Source organism: Lissotriton helveticus, chromosome 2_1, assembly GCF_964261635.1.
Source record: "Lissotriton helveticus chromosome 2_1, aLisHel1.1, whole genome shotgun sequence".
Classification (NCBI taxonomy): domain Eukaryota; kingdom Metazoa; phylum Chordata; class Amphibia; order Caudata; family Salamandridae; genus Lissotriton; species Lissotriton helveticus.
The window spans coordinates 41,342,967-41,357,202 of NC_136059.1; the positions used below are offsets into that span (position 1 = coordinate 41,342,967).

General features: G+C 46.4%; 1 protein-coding gene across 1 annotated transcript in view; it reads left to right on the forward strand.

Annotated features, from left to right (window-relative positions):
• The first annotated feature begins 3,118 nt into the window (after positions 1-3,118).
• Positions 3,119-14,236, forward strand: part of LOC144820053 (long-chain-fatty-acid--CoA ligase ACSBG2-like) — an 860,084-nt gene continuing 848,966 nt past the window's right edge. Inside the window, exon 1 of the mRNA XM_078677707.1 lies at positions 3,119-3,122. Within this exon, the coding sequence (XP_078533833.1) occupies positions 3,119-3,122 (4 nt within the window). The remainder of the gene's footprint in view (positions 3,123-14,236) is intronic.

Here is a 14,236-nt window from a genome sequence, read left to right on the forward strand (position 1 = left end):
GCTCAGCTGGGTGTCGTCGGCGTAGGAGATGATGTTGAGGTTGTGCTGGCGTGCGATGGCTGCGAGGGGGCTCATGTAGACGTTGAAGAGGGTTGGGCTGAGTGAGGAACCTTGAGGGACGCCGCAGATGACTTCGGTGGCTTCTGATCTGAACGGGGGGAGGCGGACTCTCTGTGTCCTTCCGGCGAGAAAGGAGATGATCCACTCCAGTGCCTTCTCCTGGATTCCGACGTTGCTGAGGCGCTGCACTAGGGTGCGGTGGCAGACAGTGTCGAAGGCCGCGGAGAGGTCCAGGAGGATGAGGGCCGCTGTTTCTCCGTTGTCGAGCAGGGCTCGGATGTCATCGGTCACTGCGATCAGGGCGGTCTCGGTGCTGTGGTTGGCCCGGAAGCCAGACTGCGAGGAGTCGAGGGATCCGTTCGTCTCGAGGAAGGCGGCCAGCTGCTTGTTGACGGTCTTCTCGATGACTTTTGCTGGAAACGGGAGCAGCGAGATGGGGCGGTAATTCTTGAGGTCGGTGGGGTCGGCTGATGGCTTCTTTAGTAGAGCGCTGAGTACGGCGTGCTTCCAGCTCTCCGGGAAGGTGGCGGTGTCGAAGGAGGTGTTGATGATGTCCCGCAGGTGGGGTGCGATGATAGCGTCGGCCTTGTTGAAGACGTGGTGAGGGCAGGGGTCGGTCGGAGATCCGGAGTGGATGGAGTTCATCGTGCGGACGGTCTCTTCGGTGCTGATCGGGGTCCAGGCGTGGAGGGTGATGGTGGGGGGCGGTGGTTCGATCGTGGCGTGCGTCGGTTGAGTGCAGAAGCTGTTGTGTATGTCCGCGATCTTGTTGTGGAAGTAGGAGGCGAGGGAGTTGCAGAGGTCTTGCGAAGGGGTGATGTCGTTGTTTCCGGCGTTGAGGTAATCAGAGTCAGTTGCATAACTCGTCTCAGTTGGCCTATCTTGTGGTATAATGGCTGCGTCTTTCTCACTTGTAGAGCCCTTACACCATGCTATTACTGCTGGCCTTTTCTTTTGGTTTCGTCCCTTCCTTTTCTGTTTTCTTCCCATTTTTTCTTGTTGATAATGTGCAATCACTCCGTCTTTTTGGCAGGTTTTTTCTGGTTGCACTGTGCTTTCTGTCGGTGGGGTTTGGAGTCCTTTATGCATTTTTCTGTTGTTGGCTGGTTTGTTTATTACGTTTACTTTCCCCCTTGACGAGGACCGATCTAGTGCTGTCCTTTGGTTCTCCTGGGTTGGAGGCAGAAGTCCAGCTTGCAAAAGCAGTGCCGTTTCGTCTCTCATGTTGACGGGGTTGCTGGGCCGATTGATTTTTACAGCGTCGCTGATATCTGAGAGTAAGTTATCCATTGCTGTTGGTAGTGTTGCCAGTTTATCCACAATTGAGATACAGGAGCAGTTGGATTGTATTAGTTGGGTCTCGGCTTGCGCCCTTTTTACCGAGCCGTTCAGCTCTGCTAGCTTGCCCTCAATATTGGCAACGTATATTGACAGGGAGTTGAGGACGGAGAGTTGTAAGTCCATCTTATCCGACTGGTATTGAATAGCGTTTACCGATATTTGCATTGTATGCAGAAGGGAGGTCCAGATATCTTCCTTTTCTTTTGGTGGTTCCTTTGACAGGTTTTCGCTGGTGGTTTCTTCTGGCACATCCCTCTTGGAGGCTGCGGGATAAGATGCTACCAGTTCTTCCCACTCTTCCGTGGTGGGGTACGTGGTTTCCAGATCCGTTAGCCTGGTTGGTGTTAATACCCTGTTGTGTTGAGTATTAGATGCAGATGGTTGACTTACCAGTACAGATTCGGTCAGTTTAGAGGGGCACCCTTGCACTGCAGCTTCCTCTTGCTTTTCGAATTTGTCGTGTTTCCCATGTTGGGGGGGCATTGAGTTGGGGTGAGCTTAGACCCTGCACTCTTACTACCTGAGCAGTCGTAGTGTTTGATTGCCATGCTGTGTCTGCCCTTCTTATAGGTTCTCTCATCCCCCTCTCCGCTAGTGTTGTCATTGTGTGGTCGCAGGGAGGTATTTCTCCTTGCATTATTAGGTCAGCATACATCGTAGGGTCACTCTTCTGCATATCCTCCTGCAAGGATAAGTCCAGAGCCCCCCGAATTTCGGCCATGTCTGGGCCGCTCTGACCCTTGCCGCTTCCCGGTGGGCTTCCTGATGAGCCTTGCCTTCTCCTGTTGGTTACTGAGCTTTCGGAGTATTCCTCCTCAGTACAATTGTGGTAAATGTTGTGTCTTATTATGCTTTTAAAATTTGGGGGGGTTAAGGGGGTTGTAGGGGTCCTTTCCCTACTGGCTCGTAATAAAATGTTGAAGATTGCAGTCACGCTTGTGTCTTCCTCTTTGTCGACTTGCTCGATTCCATTTATGGTTGTTTTTATTTTTGTACTTGGGTCTCCCCGGTCCTGTCTTTCCCCCTTAGCGAGGGCCTGGGCCTGGGTCTACGCAGGTTGATCTCCTGGAGGCCCCTTGCTCACCTCTCCTCTGATTGTCGAAGTGCCCACCTCTGCACTGTGCTCCGTTGTTTTATGGTTCTCTTCAGTCTTCTTGTCCTTCGACAATGGTTCTTTTTTTGTGAGTGGTGCCCTGTTGGTTCTGGTTGATTGGAGCAGTGTGGGTAAATTGCTTGCGTTAGCTTTGTTTAAATAGAGGGCCGTGCTGGGATCTTTGATGAAGGAAAATTTTGTGTAGATTTTTATTTTTTTGGGTTTCAAAAACCTTTATTTAGGAATTATATCAGAGTGATACATTCAGCAGTTCAAAAAGCAAGTTTAAAACAAAGAACTTCTCCATACTGGCTATCATTATGACTCATTATAACTCTGCCATTACATCACATCAGTATTTTAACATGTTTAGGACTTCACCTCTGCGTGTCCCTTCCCATCTTCCTCATTTCCATTGTATCCCACCTCAAGATCAATCACTTTGTACCCCTCCTACATCACACCTTTAATGCTTTTAAACAGAGTATCCGTTCCAAGTGCACTATGAACTGTCCCCTGCGCTCTCCAGCCCCCCCTGTAATTTTACCTTCGACTCTCCACCTCGTTCCATGGTTGACCCTGAGTCGGGACTGCAGAACACATACATTTACATTACATGGGATCATGGGTAACTTTCGGGCTCGTCTGCTGACTGTGGTGGTTCATAGATTGTTCCACGTGATTCGTTCCATTTCCCCATATCCTAGACCACTTTCTGGGGCAGCCTCTATGTAAATAGACCGCCCTTTCTGCCACCATCGCCATGTCCATATCATTTTCCCACTGTGTTCGTGTGGGGGCTACACCAGAACCCCAGTTTCTTGCTATATTTCTTTTTGCTACCGCTAATGCCAGCGTGGCCCAGGTTTGTAAAGCCCGGTTGAGGTCCGTAGGCTTCCAGATGTTAAGGAGACAACATCCCGGGTCCAGCCCAAGTTCAGCCTCGCCCACCTCTGAGATCTCAGTGAGCACTCGTTTCCAGTATATTTGTATGACAGGACAGTCCCAGAGGATGTGGGAAAATGTTCCTCTCTGACCGCAACCCCGTAAACAAAGTAGATCAGGGACATGTCCCAGTCTATGCAGTAGCGTGCACGGGTAGTACACTCTGTGTAGTATTTTGAGCTGGATTAGTTTTAGTCGTGATGGAATGGCTGCGTCTCTGGGTGATGCCAATGCGTTCATCCAGTCTGTATCATCTATATCGCCTAGTTCCACCTCCCACTTGCTACGGAGCACCACCACAGGATCTGGGAGATTATTTACAAGTTTGCGATATGTTTGCGAGATAGCCTTTTTCGCCAGGTGTTCGGTAAGAAGCCTGTCCTCCAATGGAGAAGATTCTGCCAGGTCGGTACCGGTCGGAATGGCGCTTTGCAGTGCATGCCTAATTTGCAGATACCGGTATCTCTCAGTGTCCGACATACCATATTTCTCTTTCAGGGTTATAAAGGACAGGACATTACCCTTAGCCCATAAATCCCCTATCTTTGTAATGCCAATAAGGTCCCACTGCCGGAATCCCTTAGAGTTAGCTAGCGTGCCCAGACGGCGTGTGTCCCAGAGCGGTGTGGCCAATGAAAGTACTCCCTCCCACCCCAATGCCCTTTGTGCTGCGTGCCAAATTTTAATTGTGTGGGCTGTAGGTCCTGTGAGGGCCTGACGTCGTTTGTTTGTGTAGAGGGCCTTCAGCAGTTGGTCTACTGGCAGTGTTTGCCTGTCTAGCCTATAGGCCGGTTTGTCATGTGGTGTGTGAAGCCATTGGTTTACCATCGTTAAATGTGCCGCCCAGTAGTATAGTTTGATATTTGGTAGAGCTATACCACCGTCATACCAGCTGCGTACCAGCTTGGCATGTGCTATTCGGGCCGGTTTCCCATCCCATAGCAGCGAGGAGACCTCCGCTTCGATTGCTTTGAAATAAGAAAGTGGGACCGGTGTGGTGTCGGGTTCTATCAGGTCTACATACTTGCAGAAACACTCTCACACCATAAAACAGAAGTTGGCACGGAAACTGAAAATGCAAAGAGACAAGTTTATTAGGACCCCATGGGGTGGTGGTACATTCCTACAGCACCCTTCGGCAATGCAAGAAGTATCACACCGAACATCAGTGTGCGACCTCTTTTATACAGTTTAAAGGTAATAAAAAGGTAGGCGGTATACATTAGAACAGTTTTAGGTACATATAAGGGCATTTTTGGAACACAGCCAACATGAGGGAGGGGTTTAATACCACTGGTCAGTTGGGAGGAACATTCCTAAGGAGTGACCACTCTCTAGTCCAAAGATCAGATGTACGCATGCGCGAGACTGACCATTGCTAAAAATAGCCTGTTGCTGGGTAGGGTAAAGGTTCATTGGCATGAAGGAAGGACGAAAGGGCATGCTGACCACGAGGCCGCATGTTCATAGAAAATGGAAGCCACCGAATACAAAATGGCCCCCACACGTTTAGTCAAGTTAACAGAAATGTTCGTGTAGCTGAGATTAAAGCTAACTCAGGTACTGCCAAATTACAACAGACGACCCTTTTAGCGTTTAGCTGAAGCTACCTCATATTGGAAGTAATCTGAATGTTCATCATTAATGTCAATCATCATTATTTGCTTCACTTCAGCATTACTCATCTGTAAATTTTTAGCAATAGCTCGTTTGGATGGGATACAGGCCGTAATACATACAGTACATAAAGTAGGACCACATTGAATACATAGGCAACAGAAGAAAAATATCCCAATAATCACACATAGAACAGTTAGCAGTTTCCAACCCCATGTACTAAGCAGAGTCCAAAACCAGCTAGAAAAAGTCCAAGTACCATTGTCAGTGTGAATTTCAGAGGCAATTTTGTGCAACCTAGAGATAGCATCATACACAGATGGTGAATTATCTGGCACATAAACACAACAACTACTTCCAATAACGCGGCATGCACCCCCACGATCAGCTAACACTACGTCCAGAACCATACGGTTCTGAAGCATAACTATTCTTGTAATCTGAAGCTCTTCAGTTAAATTCCCTAAAGCAGAAGCAGTCTCATTAGCAACTGCCTCCACAACACGCGTTAACCGTCTAATTTTCCTGCTGTTTAGGGCAGCACCTACAAAAGAGAACAACCCTAAATTAAAATCCACATAATGTTGTAGTGAGGTGTCAGTTTGGTCGACTTCATCAATATCCAATGTTCTCTTAACTCTATTCAATAGAAAATCGTGATACAATACATAATCATTATGGTACTTAGGTGGGGCAATAAACACAGGGGGTAATACAAAAGATATATAACATGTACCTAACCATCCAAGAGGAAGACGATGATAACCTTTATTTCCGCAAATAAAGTAAGTGTTTCGTGAGGCCACAAATGAAACACCATTGGGTGTATCAAAGGCAAGAGTAACATTGCATTCACTTTTCCCCACCGGAATTGTTCCCTTATTCCTAATACAAAGGGCTGCTTTTGTATCAATAACGGTAATTACATGTAAACTGGTCATATTTGTAATTCTCTGATTGGTGAAGATACGAGGCGTAGATACATTGTCCGGTCGATATTCTTCCCACTCGAATTTAGTTCCTTCTGCTTGTGGATAGCCATCTCGATCGTTATAGCAAACTTTGTTTAATCGAAAAAGTAGTCCACCTTTTGTTGGCCATCTCAATGTAAAGAGAAGAGTGTACCAAGCATTACATGACCCATTGTGAGAAAAAGGAAGAGGAATAAGTGGGGTTCCTCCCTTCTTCTGATGCCCAGGTAACATCCCACATACCCAACAATTGGACGTGTTGGTCATATTATGCGTGTGGTGCAATATCTGAATGAAACTATTATTCAAATAGGTCTGTCTATGTCTTTCTTCATGATAGGGCAAAGTAAAATGGAAATGTTCAGATGGAATTGGAGTGGTAGGCAGTAAATAGTCCCGTGCAGGAAATAGTCTTTCTATAGTCCAAGCTATTACTGCTATTACCACTATCGTCGCAACAAAAAGAACCGCACCCATAATTCTTCTGTTTTTCAATGTCATAGGTCCCATAGTACAATGAACAAAAGTCTCAAGAAACAAACTAAAAAATAAAAATATGGTGCTGAGAACCGAGGCTGCCGTTGAGTTTTTCTCCGAGATTCAAGACGGGTGTCGCTACACTGGACAGAACTGATCCCCCCCCCCTTGATATTCCCGGCTTCCGTTTCACAAACCTCGGAACGGTTACCAACCAGTCATGAAAAATACAAAAAATATTATTTCCTTGGCCGTAGATTGTACTTCACTCCGCCAGAAATAATGTGGTCCGGGAAGGCTCCCTCCGACTCGTGAGGCGTAACAGCTGGGCCCTTCTCCGCATCCAGGATGTCTCGGTAATCAGACAGGACAGTAGGGTTCACCAGATCCGGAGAAACACGTCGACAGTGCGTTGAATGTATCCACCGCTTCTTATTCGTGACTCGCACAGCCGTTCGCGTTGCCAGCAGCACTTGCTCAGGGCCACGCCACCTCGGCTCCAAACTGCTGGATCTCTCAAACACCCGGATCATGACATGGTCGCCAGGACGAAGATTGTGAGCCTCTCCAATGGATTTGTCGGGGAGCGCTTCTCGAACCTGTTGATGAATAGAAAGTAAATCATTTGTTAATCGTGCCAAATAATCGTTCATTATTATACAAGGCACATCATGTATCAAACGAGGCTTTGGAACTCCCCAGATATTCATGGGCCTTCCAAACACCACTTCATAGGGTGTGAGGCCAGTTTGGGAGTGTGGCACTGATCTAATAGACAATAATGCCAATGGCAAAGCGTCTGGCCATTTCAAAGACGTGGATGCCACGATCTTCGCTAGCTTCAGCTTCAGAGTCGCATTATACCTTTCTACTAGACCTGCTGACTGCGGGTGGAATACAGCATGGAATTTTTGTCTGATTCCCTATCCTTTCAGGACATGCTCCACTATCTTCCCAACAAAATGAGGACCATTACCATAACGTGGGAAGTACTCTTTTAGTAGTACCTTAGCTGTTGTTAATGCTGTATTGTCTTTTGTGGGGTAGGCTTCAACCCATTTACTAAAAGCACACACCACCACTAGGACATACTTGAGGTTATTACAGCGCTCCAGTTGGATATAGTCCATTTGCAGTACTTCGAATGGTGCAGTAGATGGAATGAACCCTCCTTTAGGAGTAGAGTTCCCTTTTGCAGGATTGTACTGTAGGCATATCAGACAGGTCTGTACTATTCTCCTAGCCGTGCTGGTAATCTCAGGATGCTCCCAAACTCCTGTAAGCGATTTAGTAATCGCAAGAGCTCCAATATGTGCCAACCCATGTGTCATTTGAACCATTGCCTGTAAGTAAGCAGTAGGTAATTTCCATCTCTTCATGTCTTTGCTTCTCCAACAACCCTCATCATCCAACACTCCCTCTATTGCCCATGCTGCAAGCTCCGCTTCAGACGCTGATTTCTGTATGTCTAAAACTTCCTCTCTAGCATCATGCCATCGCTCGGCTTGCAATCTCACCACATACATAGGGGAGTCATTTTGCAACATGGCAGTCTCTCTCGCTATGCGGTCTGCAAAAGCGTTTCCTTGCCCTATTTTGTCCGTCACCTTTTTATGTGCACTACATTTTATTATCGCCACCTTTCTTGGGCATAATAGTGCATTCAGGAGGTCGCATACCAACTCTCCGTACATAATATGTGTTCCGTGTGAGGCCATAAACCCTCGTTCCCTCCAGAGTAGGCCAAAATCGTGCGCTACTCCAAAGGCATAACGACTATCGGTTTAAATATTCACACATAATCCAGCACTTAGCTCACATGCTTTCGTTAAGGCTATCAATTCAGCCGCTTGAGCAGATTTTTGTGGTATTCGTGCTGTTTCTACCACTGTCTTAAGTGTCGTGATCGCATAGGCCGCGGAAGCCGTACCATCTGGCAATCTCACACACGATCCATCAACCCACAGTTCCCCATCTATATCAGGAAGTGGCGTGTCCTGTAAATCGACACGACCCTTTGTTTGTTCATCAGTCAGAAAAACACAATCATGTTGTTCTTCTTCCTGGGTCTCAGTAACAGGATATGGCAATAAAGTAGCGGGGTTCAAAGTGGCGCACCTCTTCAATGTAATGTGTGGCGCCAGCAATGTTAACTCGTATCCTGTTAAACGGGCACTGGTTAGATGCTGCGTTTTCGTTTGGTTCAATAGCGCATCTACTGCATGGGGAACTAACAGCAACAATTTGTGTGACAAAACGATTCCCTCACTCTGCCGTATAGCTACTGCTGTTGCTGCAACTGCTCGAAGGCATCCAGGCAGTCCTCGAGCCACAGGATCGAGTACCGCTGAAAAGTATGCGCAAGGCCTCTGTTTATCTCCGTGTAACTGTACCAAGACTGACAATGCGCACCCATCCTTCTCATGTACATACAGTGTAAAGAGCTTTGTATAATCTGGTGTACCTAACACTGGCGCAGAACAAAGAGCTTGTCTCAATTGTTCAAAAGCATTTTGACATTCGTCCGTCCATTCGAGGGGGAGTGATGCAGTTCTGCACAGCAATGCTAACAAAGGTTTTACAATGTACGAAAATCCTAGTATCCATTGCCTACAGAAGGACGTCAACCCTATGAAAGCACGAACATCCTTCTGCGTGCAAGGGACTGGTGTATCTAAGATTGCTTGGATTCGGTCTGATGTTAATGCACGTCCCTCCTTAGACAAAAGATGACCAATATATGTCACCTTTGGTCTACAATATTGTAGCTTCTTCCGCGAAACCTTGTGATTGTGTTCCGCAAGGAAAGAAAGCAGGGAGAGTGTACTCTCCTCGCATTGCTCCTGTGTGTCTGCTGCAAGCAGAATGTCATCAACATATTGTATTAGTGCCACCCCAGACTGCAAATCAAATGAATCAAGTTGTCTTTTCAAAGCCTGACTGTAAATGCTAGGACTTTCGGTGTAACCTTGAGGAACTCGACAAAATCTAATGATTTATTATTTAATGTAAAGGCGAACAAATATCGGCTATCAGGATGGATAGGGATTGAAAAGAAAGCGTTTTTCAAATTAATCACTGTAAATGTAGTAGCCGTGGGTGGAACCAAAGTAAGTAAAGTGGTAATGTCAGATACTACTGAATACTGCGGTACAACTATCTAATTAATTTCCCTCAAATCAATAATAAAACGATAGATCTTAGTATCTGTGTCTTTCTTTAGGATCGGAAGAATTGGACTATTGCAAACATTATAGGGAACTTCCTCCACCACCCCTGCCGTTATCAAGTCATTCACAATATGTATCAAAGCTATTTCGCCTTCTCTTGTACTGAGGAACACGAGGTAAAACCGCTCCCTCCTTCACAGTAATGCGCACAGGAGGAATAATCATTTGACCCACATCAGTATCGGAAGTAGCCCATAACGTACTTGGAAGGGAAGCTAATGCGTCGGCCTCTTGCATGAGGCACGATCTCTCTATTTCTGGGTTGTTTTCATTCAAAATGACCCGCACCCCTTCAGGGGCACAGCGTATTGTTGCACAAAAATTCTTTAGCATATCAAGTCCCATAATATTATCTGGTGTATTTGGAGATAATAAAAACGGACATGGGGCAGTGAATTTATCAACATGAAATGTAAGGGGTTGAGACAATTGGCTTAGTGAAGGTGTTCCATCGAACCCTATTGCTGTAATCCTTTCGCCAGACAGGGGAGCCCTTGGAACCAAGTGTTTAGACAGAGCACTTCGAGTAGCTCCTGTGTCGACCAGAAACTGATCAGTAGAACCCAAAACATGTGCTGATATATATGGACCCCTTTGATCGACTGGTACTTCAACCGATTCCACACCCCATCCTACACAACCCTATGCATAATTTTTATCCTGAGACTCAGTATACTCTCCTTCAGCTATCTGATACTGATTCCGTCGATCAAAAGTATTATGTTCAACCTGACCACGACCCCTCTCTTCACCCCTACCGCGATCATTCGCTCCACCTCTTGGTCCTGAATAACTATTCCGTGACCTTCCACTTCCTCGACCCCTCTGACTACGCTGTTCACGAAGCACTGGACAATCTGAGAGCCAATGTCCAAACTGCTTACAGTATGCACACTGATCCTCAGAAATGTCGGAACGAGGGGGAGACGTAACGTACGATCCTCGTCTACCCCTATCGTTCCCTCTCGATTGCGTAGCACAAACCTGTGCCAACATCACTTTCGTCTTTAAGTCCTTCGTTTTCTTATCACTACTCTCTTTAGCCTCTAGTTCCTGACGTTCATAATACTGAGCCATAGTCAATAAGGAGGCAGGCGTTGCCGTGGTCCATGAACTTTCACTAGCCTTTAATCGCTTTGCAATCTCCGGTAGGAGATTATCCACATACTTATCTACAAATAAGTGCCTGCCCGTGTCCTCTGTTAATGATTGGCCACTGTAATCATGGAATGCGTCCTCAAAACGTGAAAAGAAATCAGAAACCGATTCGTCTGGCTTCTGCTTACACGACGCTAACACTGTCCAATCTATTTTCTTAGGAGGCACAAGCGTTTTTAATTTATTCAAGATAGCTGTTGGCAAATCTAAAATCAACTGACACAGTTTACATGCAGGTTCCCTATCTGAATCAGCTCTCACTATGTCCTTCCAATCTGCGCCTAATATCGTTCGATCATCAAACTTACGAATCACCCTCCACATATCAGGAGGCAATATCAGCCCAAAGAAAAGATCAATATCAACTAACGTCATAATACACGAAGAAATAGCACCCTCCACACCTTCATAGAAAGCTGCTGGATTTTTACGGGGGTCAGGCAAAGCATTCTTAAGTGCCATAACATCTGTTCTATTCCATGGCGTATAAACCCAATTATACACAAAATAGCCCTTTGAATCTTTAGACGTCTTATCATCATCCGTACCGTCCCCTTTAGGAGGGACATACAAAGGTGCAGCTTCCCGCATAGGCAAAACATTAATTGCAACACTCTTATCTGATCCATAAATAGGGCACACTCGGGTATTTTCCATCGATCCAGACGCTGATTGCTCTGATGTTTTGTTCGCTGCTCGCAATCGCGTCGCCTCATCTCGTAACTGAACCAACCGCCGGAAGAATTCGTCCGCATCTGAAAGAGCAAAAATACCTTTACGAAAATTCTCACGACCAACTGATATATCTTTAGGTTCCAACTCAGGAGAGTGTTTTCTAAACCGCTCAACAACTTCACCTGCAAGGTGATCTAAAAAATGCAATCGTTCCTTGTCGGACCACTTGCTCATAAAATCATCAACCTCTGAAACAGTTATAGAATTTACATTAAGTTTACGGGCAATCGAACGCAATTCCGTCATACGCTCGACATGTAACCTGGTACGTTGTTTGTCTTGATTATCCTCGTCCGATTCCACATCCGGAGCCGTAGGCTGAACATACGGAGGCGGGCAACGATCTAACAATGAAAAATCATCTAATTCATTAGTAAGGACAGGATAAAGAGGAGGTCTAATAGGAAACTGACCATTAACCTGCAGGTTACGTTCTCGACTCTCTTTCTCTTTCTGTTCCTGCAATTCCTTCTCCTGTAGCTGTAAAGCTTTATCCCGAGCAGCCTTTCGCTGCTCTTTGTCCGCCAAGGCTTCTGCACGCTTCATTCGTTCACGCACCGCTTTCTCCCACATACGCACACAATCAAACATATCCTGCCTAGACCTGCACTGAAACAAACACTGTTCTACATACTGGACTTTTCGCAAATCGAATGACCCATGTAGTGGCCATTGCAATTCACGATCAGGTTTAGTGTATTTGTGCCATAACGTGCTATACATTATGGAAGGAAGGCCAAATTTAATGTACATTTCGCGATTAGGAGTCCCCTCTGGGGGAGCCGGCTGAGATTCATTTAATCAATAAGTGGCACCATTTCCAAAGCAGCACATTCCTCGGAGTGTGGTGAGGACAGGCATGTTCAAAATATCACGGAAAAAACGCGATATTACATAAAATGGCACTTAAGGGTACTTATGCACAATGTGCCGTTCAAAAAAATTCAAAAGCAGAGAAATATCCCTACATGCCTGCCTATGTGAGGTGCACTCCACATATAATTCAAATCATAGGTCCAAACGTTAGCTAACTCATACAGATTCAAATTCAAATTCAAAAAGCCACAGTAAGTGTCAATAGACTACCTTACCAAACATAAGCTTACCAAATATCTTCAAAAGTGTCCAGATTCCAACTGCCAAGTTCCGTAGCCGAATCAGCCAAAACAGGCACTACACGACAAGCCAAACGATCAGAACCTCAGTCGAGGACCGGCGCCACCTGGAAGGTCAGATCAGAAGGAAAGGAAAAAACACCGTGGGTGCCAAGACTCGGGTCACTCAGTGGCAGCGTACGCGTCCATAGCGAATTTCCAATCCTTCGTCGTGACCTCTCCTTCGGGCATCCGAGTCGCCGATGAGGTCCCTTCGTGGTCGCCAATTGTGGTGTCGGGTTCTATCAGGTCTACATACTTACAGAAACACTCTCACACCATAAAACAGAAGTTGGCACGGAAACTGAAAATGCAAAGAGACAAGTTTATTAGGACCCCATGGGGTGGTGGTACATTCCTACAGCACCCTTCGGCAATGCAAGAAGTATCACACCGAACATCGGTGTGCGACCTCTTTTATACAGTTTAAAGGTAATAAAAAGGTAGGCGGTATACATTAGAACAGTTTTAGGTACATATAAGGGCATTTTTGGAACACAGCCAACATGAGGGAGGGGTTTAATACCACTGGTCAGTTGGGAGGAACATTCCTAAGGAGTGACCACTCTCTAGTCCAAAGATCAGATGTACGCATGCGCGAGACTGACCATTGCTAAAAATAGCCTGTTGCTGGGTAGGGTAAAGGTTCATTGGCATGAAGGAAGGACGAACGGGCATGCTGACCACGAGGCCGCATGTTCATAGAAAATGGAAGCCACCGAATACAAAATGGCCCCCACACGTTTAGTCAAGTTAACAGAAATGTTCGTGTAGCTGAGCTTAACGCTAACTCAGGTACTGCCAAATTACGACACCGGGAATGGGGTGTTATGAAGCACGTAAAGGAACCGCGGGAGCGCCAGCATTTTAAAGAGCGCTGCTCTGCCCAACAGCGTCAGCGGGAGGGATCTCCAGTGAGAGACATCTGATCTAAGCCTTCGCAGGGGCTTCTGCAGGTTCTCATCCATGAAGACCGACTCTTGTGGGGTGACAAATATACCCAAGTATTTAAAACCTCTTGGAGCCATCTGCAGTTAACATCCCGAGGGAGTTGAGTAGATTGCCCACTCAGAACGTACAGCAGTGATTTCGCCCAGTTTATGGTATACCCCGAGAAGTTTCTATATGCCTCAATTAAATGCATCAGTTCCGACAATGAGTCTCTGGGTGACATTAGATATTTGAGCACGTCATCCGCATAGAGGGATATGCGGTCTTCCCAGCCCTCCCCCATGTGCTTCCACGTATTAGCGCGTCTGTACGCACTTTTGTTGCCAGTGGTTCCAAAATAAGCGCAAATAGAAGCGGGGAAAGGGGACATCCCTGACGTGTTCCGCGCCTTGTGTAGATTTTTGGTTGAAAGCACCGTTTACTCCCTGATGGGCTATGTGAGCACTCACGCGCTGTGGAGCCCCTGTGGCTGATGTGGAGAGGAGAGGTGAGGGAGAGCTCGCC